The sequence below is a fragment of the Heloderma suspectum genome, chromosome 4 (assembly GCF_057233095.1).
Source record: "Heloderma suspectum isolate Gila_16-S chromosome 4, 16-S_ref, whole genome shotgun sequence".
Taxonomy (NCBI): domain Eukaryota; kingdom Metazoa; phylum Chordata; class Lepidosauria; order Squamata; family Helodermatidae; genus Heloderma; species Heloderma suspectum.
Genome location: NC_139461.1, coordinates 302,411,767 through 302,428,469, shown reverse-complemented (window position 1 = coordinate 302,428,469; position 16,703 = coordinate 302,411,767). Strand labels below are relative to the sequence as shown.

General features: G+C 46.3%; 1 protein-coding gene across 2 annotated transcripts in view; it reads left to right on the top strand.

Annotated features, from left to right (window-relative positions):
- Window positions 1–16,703, top strand: part of RBBP8NL (RBBP8 N-terminal like) — an 83,545-nt gene that overhangs the window by 27,672 nt on the left and 39,170 nt on the right. For both annotated transcript variants that reach the window (XM_084848406.1, XM_084848407.1), the window contains 4 exons: window positions 1,385–1,550; window positions 8,881–8,923; window positions 9,647–9,742; window positions 12,833–12,945. In XM_084848406.1, coding sequence (XP_084704532.1) covers window positions 1,484–1,550; window positions 8,881–8,923; window positions 9,647–9,742; window positions 12,833–12,945 — 319 coding nt within the window. In that variant the 5' untranslated portion in view covers window positions 1,385–1,483. The remainder of the gene's footprint in view (window positions 1–1,384; window positions 1,551–8,880; window positions 8,924–9,646; window positions 9,743–12,832; window positions 12,946–16,703) is intronic.

The following is a 16,703-nucleotide window of genomic DNA, read 5'->3' as shown; positions in this document are numbered from 1 at the left end:
TTGTTTTTAATCCAATTCTTAGCCACCTTAGAAATGTTTGTAAAAATAGAAAGGTGGGATATAAATGGTCCTATAAATTAAATTCATCATTTTATTTATTATATTTCTATACTGCACAACAGCCGAAGCTCTCTGGGTGGTTCACAAAAAATAAAACCACAAAGTACAGAATAAAAACAGTATTAAATATAAAAGCTTAAAAATGCAGTATAAAAATACATCCAGAATAAAACCAAAATAAAATAAATCAAAACAAAATCAAAAACCCGGCATCGAGGGTCATACACAGAATGCCTGGAGAACTGCTTCTAGACTGGGGTGGACAGCAATACCAAAAAAAATTCCTACTAGGAAAAGATCCTACTAGGGCAGTTAACCAAGTGGGAAAAATAAAACCAGACAGCCCATCTGTTGTTATGGTCTCCAAGACAAGTACAAGGTTATTTTGTACAAAAGTCAGCATTTGAGGCTGGCTGCCAGAATTTTTTGAGTAAACCAAGAATTTATTTTATTTTAAGCAGCGTTGTTTTCACTTCGCACAAAAGCTTTTTACTGACTGAATGCCATACATGCGCACTAAAGAGTCAGGCTGTTGAGCTGAGCATCAGGACACCGTTTCACATGCTACTGTGTGAGAAACTGCAATGTGCATGTTTGTGCTTCCCTCACCCCCACCAGCATCGCCATGAGCTCTCTTGAAGTGAGGAAGTGGAGTGCGTGAGGGCAAAGAACTGTGGCAACTTTGCACCTCATTCACCACACACTAGACTGTACGTACAAGTTCCATCCCAGAACGAGCCCAAGACATTTTTGTTGTCTGAGGAAGAGCAGAAAATAGTGTCCCCCTCCATCATGTCAAGATGTATCCAAGGCTGGTCAAGCTATTTTGGTACCTGAGGCAGAAAATCCCCTGAATGTCTTTCCCCTCGCTGGCAATAAAAAATACTCCAATAGTAAATTGTTTGTTGCCCTTTTGTGACACCAAATATTGGGTGCCTGAGATGGCTGCCTCACTCTACCTAATGGTAGGGCCGGCCCTCTGCCCACCTTATCTGCCAGTACCAATCACAGGAGCACAGAGAAAGGGTTTGCTACTTGCTGGGTTCGCACCAAAGTATACTAGACTCTATCTCCTTGCCCCATCCACAAGCATTTCTTAAATCAAATGTTGGCAACTGGAAATACCATTACAAAACTTTTCACATGAAATTCTAAGATAGGCACCTATAAGCATCCTCTTTTGTGAGTGAAATGTGTGTATACATTAGTTTTTAGCACCAAAAGAACCACCATGCATATCTTTATTAAGTGGCAGTGGGGAGGAAATGACAATATTAAAATACACACTGACTGGACTGATACATCTATAATACTTTGGTTTTAGACTACAGACTGAACAGTGAAAAAAAACTCTGATCTGGGAGCAACTGATTTCATTGCTGACCTGTAGACGTGAACACACCCATGTGACAAAACACAGAACATGGCTACGGAAACTTTTGCTGAATTCTTGAACAAACTCAAAGAAATACATGAGAAAGAAGTCCAAGGTAAGATGAAAATTGGGAAGCCATGTTTAAAAATAGGGCTGCAATATTTAAGCGATTGTTTAGGTTATTAGACTTCGTCACCTGATGTGCTCTAGTTAGACCAGTGTACAAACTTGCATGTGTTCTAACACAACTCACACATCTGCTTATAAGGAATCTTTAGACGTTGGCAAATAGAGTGTCTATAGCTAAGAAGGCGATTCCCACCCAAAGAGATCTACACTGAGACGCTGTGGAGAGGATAACACCACAATGGCAATTTTATTGAGGTTTACAAAAATTCAAATGCACAAGCTGGTTTGGGGGAAATTAGCTGAGCCAATGGGTTTGTTAACACTTAGACCAACTGGGGATGCTCCAGCCTTCACCAAGTTATGCTTTGGTGGGGAAATTAGCTGCATTCTTGGTGAAGCTGAGCTCCAGGCCTACAAGGAGCTTTCGAGACTGCGGGAAGGAGTCTTCCAGAGGCTTGAAGCATACACACACAGAGAGAGAAGGGAAACAGGCAGTGGAGGCTACAGTTTGTACTAAGAACCTCCAAAAGCAATATACCTTTCCTTGGGCTGAAGCCCTTTCCTGCATACAAGAACTAGCTAGCATTGCAACTTCTGGTCTCTGGTAAAGGGGAAGGAGAGCAGGAAGCCTTGACTAGGGCAGGCAAGGCACCCACTGTTGGCAACTTTCTCTGGCAAGCAAGGCACCCAGCCATTCCAGCGGGAAGGAAGCTAGTCCTTCAGGGATTTCAGCATGAAGCCTTTCCTCTGAGAGGAGAGACTCCGTGATTTCAGCAGCAGTGTGGCACCTTGCCCCTGGGGGGTAAGGCACCTCATGATTTCAGCAGCATGGCCCACACCTCTGGGAAGAGGGGGATGGGGGACCGGGGACTGCCAGACATGAGCATTCTTATACAGTTCAGAGAAAGACAGCGACATCGCAACTCTGATGAGCCCACACTGCTCATAGGCACTGGAAATGGTGCTACTTGCTATGGGATAAAGACTGAACTGGACTTTCATCCTGTATGACAAAAGAGGGTGCTTGGGGAGGATGGCTGTACTTGCTGGAAACAGTCCTGCTGGGTTCTTCTTTTCACTATTCCTTTAACAAAAGAAGACTGTACATGCTAATGACCATCTCAATGACAGGTGTTAAGGCTGGAGTTCAACAACAGGAACACATTGCAGGTAGTTGACTAGGTAACTTACACAAGATATCACTCTTGTTATCCAGCATATTCATGCTTTGCTCAGTTTTTTTCCCCACCTTTGCCTTTGGGGAATGCATTTTAGGAAGCCCGTTAGAAACTGAATTGCTTGATCTAGCCTTGCATAATTGCTCTCAACCCCATTCCTGTGCTTTTCTCCCATCTTTGCTAAAACTGGGAGTGAAGATGCCTAGCTTTGGGACTGTGTCTCAAAATGGAGTCAGTACTGTTCACTCAAAGGAGAGCTACTTCGTAACAACTTTTTAAAAAAATGACTAAAAAGGCCGATAGATAGTCAGGTTCCTGGTCAGCGGAACTACAGATCAGGACTCAGTCTTCCCCAACGGGTCCCCGTTGTTTTGGACTATCAGAGCTTGGCCAGTGGTCAGGGATGATGGAAGCTGTAGTCCAAAAATCTGGAGGGCACCAGGTTAGAACTCAGTCTGTTTTGGATGCAGTTGCACTTGCCCTGAAGAATCAGGGTTGCAATTTATGAGTGCACCTTGGTCCAGTTTTACTCCTGGCAGTGGCTGGGGCTAGGAGTGCTTTTGTCTGACTTAAGATGATGAACCAACTTAACCCATTGCTGGAAAGAGCAGATCTGTTTCTTTGCTTATGTATCAATTTAATATTTGTATCCCACCTTTCTTTTTCAAAAAAAGGCCCCCGAAACTGCACCATAACAATAACATACAATTGCTTCACCTACCCATTAAGACAAGTGTTGGACCACTTTCAGCCAAATTCATTTTCAGAGAGGCTCTTGGGGGCCACATTCCAGTGGTGGGCGGGGTGGAAGGCAAAGCAGGCTGGGACCAAATTACCCCAAATATCGAAATATTTTAGCTTAAAGCTTTTACTGCCAGTAATTAAGTCTTAGGAGAGGCATTTCAAGCTTTTGAAATGGGGGTAAACCTGTGCAAAAGCTGAGAGACTGCCAGATGATTGGCTGTCAAGGGCAAGGCCATGTTGGCGGAGGAACAGTGTGTGGCCATCTGGGAAACCCAGAGGTCCTGATTAGGAGCCTGGACAGGCCAGTTTTGGCTCACACACCTGAGGTTCTGCACCCCTGCATTAAAATCTTCATGTGCTACAGAAGCAGAGATGGGCTTTTATCTGATTCTCTGCCCAGTTAGAACTATAGAGTAGTGAGACGGAGGAACCAGAATATCTGAAGCCTCACCTCCCCACCACCACTATACATATCTGCCAATGTACTGAAATCTTCAGCTGAGGCCTGCTCCAGGTACCCCCACCTTTGGTGATTAACTGGGTAGCTTACAGCAACAGAGCCTTTTCTGTCACAGCACCCCAATTCCAGTACACCCTGCTCAGACATAATTGCTGGTTGCCACCTTATCATGAAGGTTCCGGGAGGAAAAGGTTTTATTCTCCCAAGCTTTTAGCAGGGCATTGGGAGTGAACTGTTTTCTGTGTCTTTCAACTTGTTTTTTTTATTATTTATTTTACTTGTCTGTTTTTTTACTTGCTTTTAGTTCCCTTTCTTTTGTAAATAATAGTAATATTTTTGACTTTCTGCATGTTAAGTCACCTAGGAGACCATAGGGAGAAACAGAATTTTAATATTGTAGAAGAAGAAGAAGTTCATTTATTCCATTTCTGTTCCTTCCCCATAACCACCTCAAAGAGCTCAGTGTACGTAGCTTTCCCACTGAAGTTACCACAATCTTGTGAGGCAGCTTTAGGCTGAGAGTGACTGACAGTTGCAAGGTCACCCAGTAAGCTTTGTGGTGGAACAGGATTTGAACTCAAGTCTCCCTGATACAAATCCAGCAGTCTTCTGGGATTCTTTGCCACCAGAAAAACTCTTTGCCACCAGAATGAATGAATGGAGAGGAGAGGAGAGGAGAGGAGAGGAGAGGAGAGGAGAGGAGAGGAGAGGAGAGGAGAGGAGAGGGAGAAGTTAGTCCAAACAAGCCAATGGAAAGTTAGCCCCAACTACCTTTCCTGCTGCTGACTGCAAAGTGAACTGTGGCCACAGATGGAGTCTCTGGGGGTGACTGTATTTTGGCAAACAGAATTAGTAAGTTGTATAGTAAACCACACCTAAAAAAAGGATATTGTAGAGCTAGAAAAAGTGCAGAAAGGGGCAACTAAAATGATCAAGGGGCTGGAGCATCTCCCCTATGAGGGAAGGTTACAACAGCTGGGATTGTTTAGCTTGGAAAAAAGGAGGGTAAGGGGAGACATGATGGGGGTGTACAAAATTATGCATGGTGTGGAGAATATGGACAGGGAGACATTTTTCTCCCTCTCTCATAATACTAGAACCCAGTGGAGTCATCCCATAAAGCTGATTGGTGGGAGATTCAGGACAGATAAAAGGAAGGACTTCTTCACACAGCGCATCGTTAAACTATGGAATTCACTTCCACAAGATGTAAAGATGGCCACCAATTTGGATGGCTTTAAATAGGGGGTAGACCAATTCATGGAGCATAAGGCTATTGATGGCTACTTGTCGTGATGGCTATATTACCTCCAGTCTCAGTAAGCTTGTACACCAGTTGCTGGGGAACATGGGCAGAAGGGTGCTGTTGCACTGATGTCCTACTTGTGGGTTCCCAGTTGACAGCTGGTTGGCCACTGTGTGAACAGAATGCTGGACTAGATGGACCCTTGATCTGATCTTCCTATGTTCTTCCAGTCTGTTTCCCGCCTCCCAGCTGAGCAGAGCAGAGCAAGCTGCTCCAGCTGGTCCAGGGACTACAGAAGCAAGCAAGCTTCCAGAGAGTGAGCGACCAGAGCGAGTGGACAGGAGGAGCAAACAGGAGTTGGCCAGGGGAGTTCGGCAGGGGAGGTCAAGAGGGAGGCCCCTAACATTTCTTTTCATTTTTTATTTTATTTTATTTTTAACTAACTTTTTTCCATTTATTTGTCTTGTAACACACACTTTCACACAAGTGGGACTCTGCTTTTAACCTCTACTGAGTAGAGGAACAGGCACAGGCTAGTCTAGAACAATCACAAAGCTAGACACAAAAAGGGAAAAGAGGCTATGGAAGGACAAGACTCTCCAGTGGTGGTGACCTGCAAGGTGTGTGCAATGTTTGTTTTCTTGCCTGAGAACAACATGGCCTGCACCTGCAACAAGGGCAAGTTGATCACGCTGCTGGAAGAAAAAGTAAGTGGACTGGAGCGGCGACTGTCGACCCTCCGGGGAATAAGAGAACACAAAGAGTTCTTGGACAGAATGGGGGAACTACAGCAGCAAAGGGAAGACCAGAAGCTTCAAGAGCAACAGCAAGATGAGGCAGTGGGAAATGCTGAGGTGAAGAAAAATGGAGTAGATGATACTCCTTGGAAAAGGGTGACAGTTAGGAGAAGAACTAGATGCCACCCTGCACCAGTGGAAGCAGTGGAGCTGTGGAACTGATTCCAGGTACTTGCGGATGAGACTGGAGGACAGCCTGCAGAGGGAACCTACATGAGAGTGAGCAAGAGGCTGAAGGTCAGTCAAACAGAAGCGATGAAACCCAGGCCTACAACAAGAAGAAGAGAAGAGTGGTAGTAGTGGGAGACTCCTTGCTGCGTGGGATCGAGACCCAAGTATGTCACGAATACCCGTGGACTCGCCAGGTATGTTGTCTCCCAGGAGGACGAATTAGAGACATGACTGAAAGGTTGCCTGCACTCATAAAGCCCGCTGACAGGTATCCCTTTTTTCTCATCCATGTGGGAACAAATGATACCGCCAAGCGGAGCTACGAAGAAATCACGTCAGACTTTGAAGCTCTGGGAAAGAAACTCAAGAACTTTGGGGCCCAGATAGTTTTCTCATCCATCCTTCCAGTAGTTAGAAGAGGGATAGAAAGGGAACGAAAAATACTCTGGGTGAATGAATGGCTACGAAGGTGGTGCCGACGAGAGAGATTTGGATTCTGGGACCATGGGCTATACTTCCTGGAAGATGGCCTGTTGGCAAGGGACAGGTTGCACCTCACAAAGGATGGGAAGGATGTGTTTGGCCACAGCATGAAGAACTTCATCAGGAAGGCTTTAAACTGAATCCTACGGGGAAGGGAGATGTAATGTTGGGGGTAACAATGGACGTAGGCGCATGCACTGCAACGGAGAGAACAGCTCTGATAGCGCCCAATAATAGTCTTCAGACACATGTAGGAAGAAAGCCAGACTATGAAGCACATGGTCTTTGATGTCTATATACTAATGCCCAGAGTATGGGAAACAAACAGAACGAACTTGAACTCTTAATACAGGAGGGAAATTATGACTTGATAGGTATAACTGAGACTTGGTGGGATGACTCTCATGACTGGAATACAGCAATTGAAGGATATAACTTGTTCAAAAAGAACAGGAGGAACAGAAAGGGAGGTGGGGTTGCACTGTATGTGAAAAATACATATCTCTGCACAGAAATACAGGAGGATGAGCTTGGTAGCCCCATTGAGAGCATCTGGATCAAAATAAATGGAGCAAAGAATAAAAGGAACCTGGTGGTCGGAGTCTACTACCGGCCACCCAACCAAGGAGAAGACAAGGATGAAACATTTGAAAAGCAAATAGCCAATGTTTTAAGGAAGCATGATGTAGTAGTAATGGGGGACTTTAATTTCCCCGATATTTGTTGGGAGACAAATTCTGCAAAACATGGCCCCTCCAGGAAATTCCTGACTTGTGTGGCGGATAACTTCCTCCTACAGAAAGTAGAGGAAGGAACTAGAGGATCGGCTATCCTTGACTTGATCCTAACCAACAGAGATGACTTAGTGGATAAAGTAGCAGTTACAGGAACTCTGGGGGAAAGCGACCATGTTGCACTTGAGTTCTTGGTTCTAAGGGAAGCAAAAGCCGAGTGTTGTCAAACGTGTACCCTGGATTTTAGGAAAGCTGATTTTAATAAACTCAGAACAATGATCAGTAAGGTCCCATGGCAAGCAACGCTAATGAGAAAAGGAGTCCAAGATGGGTGGGATCTTTTAAAAAAGGAAATTCTCAAGGCACAATCACAAACAATTCCAACAAGAAGAAAAGGTGGAAAACAACAGAAGAAGCCAATGTGGCTTCACAAAAAGCTTAGGGATGACCTGAAAACAAAAAAGGACACATATAGGAAGTGGAAAGAAGGCCAAGTAACAAAGGAAGAGTACAGGCAGGTAGCACAGAATTGCAGGGATGGCGCCAGGAAGGCTAAAGCTGAGAACGAGCTGAGGTTAGCGAGGGATGCTAAAAACAACAAAAAGGCCTTCTTCAGCTACGTGCATAGTAAAAGGCAGAGGAAAGAAATGGTTGTTCAGCTATTAAATAAGGATGGCAAAACGAGAAGACTGAGGGGAGATATGATAGCGCTCTTCAAGTACTTGAAAGGGTGTCACAGAGAAGAAGGCCAGGATCTCTTCTTGATCATCCCAGAGTGCAGGACACGGAAGAATGGGCTCAAGTTACAGGAAGCCAGAATCCGGCTGAACATCAGGAAAACCTTCCTGACTGTTAGAGCAATACGACAATGGAACCAATTACCCAGGGAGGTGTGGGCTCTCCCACACTGGAGGCGTTCAAGACAAGGCTGGACAGCCATCTGTCAGGGATGCTCTGACTTGGGTTCCTGCATTGAGCAGGGGGTTGGACTCGATGGCCTTGTAGGCCCCTTCCAACCCTACTATTCTATGATTCTATGATTCTTATGGTTTTGTACCTGACATGTACAAATGAGGACGTCATTTAGCCAAGTCCAATGAAAGCCTCATTAACTGATACGCTTAGAAAGGGTAGGCAATGTGTTGCTATGGATACCAATGCATCCACAGACACCTTTCCTGGGCCTCACCAAGGTGCCCTACCTCTCCCACATTTTTTTTTAATTAACAAGTTTTTTAAGGGCAGCTGGAATTGCTGTGAAATAGGTTTCTGTTGGTGCTGAAAACTGTGGGTCCAATGGAATTGATTAGTGTGCTGGGGTTCAGACCCCACCTCCACCTTATGCTTTGCGACACCTCCCATGGCAGCCATTTTGTGGTGGTGCTCAGGACAGTTTTTCAAATTGCCAAATGTGCCCACGGCCACAAAAGGTGGCATTTATCATGTCCTGTGAGGTTCAGCACGAATCCCAGGTCTTATCTGTACTTTCTTTAACTCTTTCAGGGCTGCAAACAAAACTAAGTGAGCTGACCAATGAGAGATGTCGGTGAGTGAAGTCGATCATTATTGCATTTTGTATACTGCGGTGGTTGGGGTTAGATTGCTTGAGAAAAGGGGTGTTGAACCTTTTTGAGCCCGAGGCTCAAAATTCAATTTCAGAGAAGCCCTCGGGGGCCACATTCTGGTGGTGGGTAGGGCCAAAGCCAAAAGAGGCAGAGCCAAAAATACTATCATATTTTAGCTTAAAACTGTTTGTGTCAGTATCTAGGCCTTAGGAGAAGCATTTCAGCCTTATCGAATGGGAAAGAAACTATGCAAAAGCTGCACACCAAACACTCGGTGGTCGGGGGAAGGGTTGGCGCCAGGGGAAGGGGAGTGGCCATCTGAGGATTGGGACACCAGGTGGGCCAAGTTTGGTCCATAGGCCCGAGGTTCATCACCCCTGTTATAGAACATTCAGAATTGGTTCACACAGAAGCCCCTCAGTACAATCGCCGTTGGAGCACAGGGGCTGCCACCTAATTCACAGTCCTGACTGGGTTCCTGCGAAGCCGAAAGAATACACCGCTGCCCTATCTCCTTTGGCAGCAGGACACACTTTGTCAGTGCCTGCTTCTAAGCACTCTCTCCAGCACGGACATCCTGTAAGCCTTCACTATGCTATTTGCCTGTGTACTTAACTGCATATATGGCAAAGAAGGGAAGTGTTTCGGGGGTGTTGGAATCCACCAGTCTTCTCATTTTGCTCCTTGTTCTCACCCTGAATTAGAGACACCCAGCGAATCGAAGAGCTGTTTGCTAAAAACCACCAGCTGCGAGAACAGCAGAAAGTCCTTAAGGAAAATGTGAAAGTGCTGGAAAACAGGTAAACAGATTCATGTCTGCTGCAGCTATGCCCCCACCAAGTCTTTTCTGGTTCCCTTCAGTGACCCAGAGTGGAAATGGACTGTTTCATCCATCCCTTATTGCCATGGCCCTCATAATATTGCCATGGCCCTCATAATATTGCCATGGCCCTCATATTTTTCCCATCAAGCTTGACAGGTTCTCCCACCCTCGCTCACACCACAACCCTCAGGCATGACATTGGGCCGAGCCTCTTCCCGAATTCCCAACTGAAGTGACAGCCATGCATGTGAGCAAATCAAACACTAGCTCATCCATCAGTCTTGACTTTCCAGCCACATCTCAGGCGGGCCATGAGCAGGGCCAGTAGCCAGGGTAGGCATGGTTGGGCACTTGCCAAGGGCCCTCACCCCAGCAGGGGTCCACTGTCAAAAGTTCCCTGGAGTTGCTTTTCCTCACCATTGTAACCTGCTTGTTCACCGGCCTCCTGATGGGATATTCATACACCTGGATTCTGGATTCATTTGTCCTGACACACACTGACTTTTGCTTGACTTTTGGCCTCACTTTGTAAATACGTACACACACACACACACACACACACACACACACGTCTTCTATCTGTACGCAAGGTATATAATATATATACCTTCTGAATTAGATGGCACTTCATGCATCTGATAGTGGGCTCTATTCAATAAGAGAGCAATCCTAGAGCCCCTAGACAGCATCTGAGGGGCTGTAGGATGCTGGAGATTTTCTTCTCTGAGGCCAAAGTTTCAGAGCTTTTCTACATGAAGCTGTTAATCTGCTGTATCTACTTTCAGTTTCATCGCAGAATTAATATCCGCGCACTTCACAAAGATCATTTCCTTTCCTGCTTTTCCACAACGTAACCTCTTGGTGGCACTGTGGTATAGTGGAATAGCACAAATGCACAAGTAAAAAAAAAGCTTTCTTTCGCTTTTACAATTAAATACTACACTTTCCTTGGTCTAAAAAAAAAATATCTGACGTGCTCTTTAGGCACAGAAGCAAAGCTGGAGAGTCACAACATCATCATGAATTGTTGTGAACCACTCAGAGAGCTTCAGCTATTGGGTGGTATAGAAATGAAATTAATAATAATAATCTAAAGAATTCAAAAACAACTGTGGGTAAGGGATGAGAAGCTCACAACAAATGCCTTGTGTAGAAAAGTTCTTAGTCTCAGAGGTGGAGATCCAACTGTGGATTTCCCCACTCCCAGCCACCATGGAAAGTTCTACAGCAGTTCCTTTCCTGAGGTCGGCATTGCCACTTTGGGAGGGGAGGAAATGGGTGTTTGGGGGGCAGAACAGTGGGTGGGGATGTAGATCCTCTCAACTCCTGTCCCCACTCACAGCAAAGTAGGCAAGATAGACATGCTCAGAGACACGGAAGGAGGATCAGGAGGCGGAAAAGACTGTGTTGTTCCTCCCACCCTGCAAGGTTCTTGCCGGCAGAGCATAGGACAGGAGATCAGAGCCTTCCACCTGATGGATGTCCAATCCATAGGATCAAGCCCTAAGGGCGCAATCCTATGCATGTTTAGACAGAAAATAAGTTCTACAACTCCCAGCATTCCCCAGCCAGTATGGCTGGCTGGGGAATGCTGAGAGTTGTAGGACTTTTTCCATCTAAACATGCATAGGATTTGCGTCCAAAATTTATTAAGTCTTAAATGTCCTACAAGACTGTCTTTTGGAACGTTCATGCATGGATACGTCACAATGTTACCTTTTTAATTTCAAAAAGGACACTTTTTAAAGTGCAAAACCGCTCTGGGGGATTGGGGATGGAGTGGCTTCTTGGTGAGATCATGGAAGGCCAGCCAATCAGAACTGTGCAGAGGCAGCTTCTGCTTCAAACATGAAGAAACCGTTTCATGAGCACTGCGTCCTGGTGAGGAAGAGATCCATTGGATTAAACAGGCAGTGGCTGCAACAGCGTGGAGTGTGACTGTTCAGGATCCCAGCTACTCTAGTCCACTCGCCCTCTCCCATTTTCCCATTTTCCATTTTTTCCCCCAGCAGCCTGTCAGTATTTTGCAGGCGCTGAGCATGCTCAGTCCTCCGTGGGCTTTCCTCCCTACCTTCTGGGTTTTTTTTCCCCTAAATATGGTTTTGTACTTACGCAAACCTCAGGATTTCCCCAAGACTGCCAATACCTCCCTGTTGTTTGTGGCTGCTGCTGTTTCAGCTACGTAAGCAGCAGCACACACAACTTGGACATCGGAAATTTTATTTTATTTATTTATTTATTTATTTATTTCTATACCACCCAATAGCCAAAGCTCTCTGGGCGGTTCACAAAAATTAAAACCAAATGGCACACAATAAAACAATATAAAATATATAAAACATTAAAACCACAATATAACAATACAACCAGAATAAAACCTAGCAGCAGTGCAGGAATTTAAAATACAGATTTAAAACAACAAAGCTAAAAGTCTAGAAAGCTAAAATGCTAAAATGCCTGGGAAAATAAAAAGGTCTTCACCTGGCGCCAGAAGGAATACAATGTAGATGCCAGGCAAACCTCACTAGGGAGCTCATTCCACAGCCAGGGTGCCACAGCAGAAAAAGCCCTCCTCCTTGTAGCCACCCGCCTCACTTCCTTTGGCAGGGGCTCATGGAGAAGGGCCACAGAGGATGGTCTTAAGGTCCGGGCAGGTCCGTATGGGAGGGGGCGATCCTTCAGATAACCTGGCCCCAAGCCGTTAAGGGCTTTAAACATTAATAACAGCGCTTTGAATCGGGCCCAGAAATGGACTGGCAGCCAGTGCAACTGAAAAAGTACTGGCGTAATATGAGCTCGCTGGCCAGTCCCTGTTAACAATCTCATTTTGTTAGCCCTATTTTGGACCAGCTGAAGTTTCCGGACTGTTTTCAAAGGCAGCCCCATGTATAACGCATTGCAGTAATCCAGACGAGAAGTTATCAGAGCATGGATAAATGTAGCTAGGCTATCTCTGTCCAGATAAGGGTGTAGTTGGTATACGAAATAGAGGGAATGGTGCAGCGAAGGTGCTTCTGAGTGGCCCCACAATTCTAAGAACGTCCCATCTCCCATTATTACTCTTAAGATTGCGAGCTGGTCTCTGTGACAGATGCCAAGTCACCCAAGAACTTGCAAAGAAGAAGCAACATGAGTTTGGGAAGGCCCATTTCCAGAGTCTTCAACACATCTTCATCCTCAGTAAGTAAGCACAGCGGGAAAGCGGAGTCCTCTCAAGCTTGTGGTGGTCAGAGGATGGTGAGTCGGACATTGGTGGGCGGGGCCAGGACACACAGACTGGGTTCATACAACACACTAACCCACACTCAGTGGTTAAACCATGGGTTGTTGTTGAACCATGGGTTGTTTGTTAAACTGTGGGTTAGCGTGTTGTCTGAAGGCCCACAGGGTAGCTTGTTAACCATGTAGTGTGGTTTATTTTTCTCAAACATGCCACCTTGAGAATCCATGGGTAGTTGTTCGGTTGTTCAGGGTAGTTAACAAGCCACACTGCATGGTTAACAAGCCACCCTCTGGAAAATGTCCTGGATTCAGACAACCTGCTAACCTACAGTTCAACAAATAACCCATGGTTCAACAAACAATCCATGGTTCAATAACAATCTACACTCAACCACTGAGTGTGGGTTAGCATGTTGTGTGAATAGCCCCACACACTTTCACACATTCAGGAGCAGATCCACTGGGAAACTGGGCAAAGCCTCTTACTGCCACCCCACCCCAACGATCCTGATTCAGGATCACTGGAGAAGGGGAACAGACTTTAACCTTCCCCCACCAACAACAACCATCCTGATCAAGGTTGCCGGGAATGGGTGAGGGTAAATCTCTTTCTCCCTTTCTCCAGTGATCCTGATCTGGTTCCCTGGTTCCTCACTGCTATCAACACTGGAGGAACTGCGATCTGGATCAGGATCAGGATTGCTAGAGAAAGGGAAGACACTTTAACCTCGTCCCCCCACACACACACTCCACCCCAGCAATTCTGATCATGCTGGGTGTTTCCCTGCTGCTAATAGCAGCAAGTAAACTGTGATCCTGCCTGCGGGAATTGGTGGGAGGGGACAAGGTTAAAGCCTCTCTTCCCCTTCCCCTGCTCCAATACCGATTGCGTTCTGTGCAGCTCAGGTGATGGTGGTTCAGCGAGGCTGTGGGGAATAAGAGGCAGGGCTCCCTGAAGCTCCACCATCTGCACAGATACTGGGGACTACTGAGGCCTTCAAACTAGGTACATTCTACGAACATGGAAAGCAGCTGGCTGCTATGTGTACGTGCCTGGCCTGTTCACAAATGCAAGGGCTTTCCCCCCACACGCACCACCACCACCACCTGTATTTTGAGGTACATGGTTCTGTTATGCAGAAACACCCGGGGCCAATGTGCAAAACAGATAAGTTGATGGTGAGTGTGTTTCATGTTTCTCCAGCCATTCGCCCCAATCCAGGAAGGACCCACTGGGGCACAGAAGCACTTCCCTAGGTGGCTGGGCAATTTCCAGTGGTGTCGTGGAGCCGGGGCTCACAGGGTCAAAGCGCCGGCACTTGCTAATAAGCAGAGACGCTGATGTCATCTGCCAGCACCAGCCCTCCGAAGTCCCTCTTCCCTCTGAGCTTAGCTGCAATCCTGGGGGGGCGTGAGGATGGATTTTCCCAGCAACAATATACTGTTGTGAGCTATCCCTATTATAATGCAAAGGTCCAGTATCTTATCGTAAATATATCAGCTGTTTAAATTGTTTTAAGTTTTGTATGTTAGAGATTTTATATTATATTTTTATTATCTTGTATTATGATCGGTATTTTTTAATGACGTGCCAGGATAGCTTTGGCTATTGGGCGGTATAGAAATTAAATCCAATAAATAAGTAGTAATTATGATAATATTGTGGGGTGGCTTGATCCTGAATGGCCAATCAAGACCATTCGCTTTACAAAAGACTTGCTCCTGGTGGAGATGAAAATGGATAGAACTGGTTTGCTGATATGGCTGCCTGCCATTTTTGGACTCTCTTGGGGGCGTGGCTAATGGGGTCTGTCATGATGAGCACCTGCACTTCGGAACTGACCACTACATCCCTGGCAATTGCATGCACAAACAGATGCCACACACGCAGTTCTCCAGCTTCATCCAGCAGCGGGGGCTGCATGCACAAAGGTTTCTTCTTCATGTGGGGATGCTATAACCAGGTTTGTGGATGCATCAGCATCACTAGAGAGTGCTAGACTGATGTGCTCCTTCTATATATTTATTTATTGATTGATTTGATTTATTAGCTGCCCATCTGGCCAGCTACCCGGCCACTCCAGGTGGTGTACATTACTAATAACAAATTTACATAATCAACTGAACAAAAAACACACACACTGCTCTAAAAAACCCTAACCCACCCCAAATGCCTGCCTGAACAGCCAGGTTTTTAAAGCCCAGCAGAAGCTCATCAAAGAAGGGGCATGGCAGAGGTCACTAGGGAGAGAATTCCATAGAGTGGGGGCCACCACAGAAAAGGCCCTCTCCCTAGTCTTCACTGGCCTAATCGTCCTGGCTGATGGGACAGACAGAGGGCCTACCGAGGCCAATCTCATTGAGAGGCATCCCTGGTGTTGTTGGAGGTGCTCTTAAGATAGACTGGGCTGGAACCATATAGGGTTTTAAAGGTCAATACCAACGCCTTGAATTGGGCCTGAAAAACAACTGGTAACCAGTGCAACTCCTTCAGCACTGGAGTGATGTAGTTTCGCCGATGGCTGCCTTTAATCAGGCGGGCCGCCGCATTCTGCACCAGCTGCAACTTCCGAACTGTCTTCAAGGGTAACCCCACATACAGCACATTACAGTAGTCTAGGTGAGAGGAGACCAGGGCATGAACTACTGATGGGAGCAGATGGTTAGGGAGATAGGGGCGCAGCCACCATATCAGATGGAGTTGGTACAGTGCTGCCCAGCTCGGCTGACACTTGAGCTTCCATGTACAGCTGGGAGTCTAAAATGACCCCCAGACTGAGGACCTGGCCCTTCAGGGGTAGCTGCACCCCATTAAACACCAGGTCAACATCACCCAACCTCCCCTTGTCTTCCACAAAAAGTACTTCGGTTTTGTCGGGGTTCAGTTTCAGCCTAGTCCTTTCCATCCAGCCACTCACTGACCCCAGACACTTGGACAGGGTTTCTACAGCCAACCTTGGCGAGGATTTAAATGAGAGGGAGAGTTGTGTGCCATCCGCGTATTGGTGACACTGCACTCCAAACTTCCTGATGATAGCCCCCAGTGGCTTCATATAGATGTTAAATAACATCGGGGAGAGAATAGAACCTTGTGGCACCCCGCAAGTGAGCAGCCAAGGGTCTGAAGTCTCCTCCCGCAGAGGTACCTTCTGGTACCTGTCAGAGAGGAAGGAATAGAACCACTGTAATATGGTGTCCCCTATGCCCAATCCCTCCAGGCGGTCCAGGAGGATTCCATGGTCGATGGTATCAAAAGCCGCTGAGAAATCAAGGAGAACAAGGAAGGAGCATTTGCCCCTATCCAGAGCTCTCCCCATATCATCCACCAAGGCAACCAAGGCTGTTTCTGTCCCATGCCCAGGCCTGAAGCCTGATTGAAATGGATCCAGATAATTGGCTTCTTCCAAGTGTGCCTGCAACTGCAAAGCCACCACCCGCTCAATCACTTCGCTCTAAAATGGCAGATTCGAGACCAAACGAACGTTATTCAACACTTGGGGATCCAAGGAGGGCTTCTTTAACAGTGTTCTTATCACCGCCTCCTTGAGGACTGATGGCATCACTCCCTCCTCAAGGGAGACATACACCACTGCCTTGATCCCCTCCCTAAGTCTCTCCCTGCAGCTCATAATGAGACAAGGTGGGCAAGGATCGAGTAAGCAGGTGGTCGGCCTTAAAGATAAAAGCACTTTGTCCACTTCCTCTGAAGGAAGAAG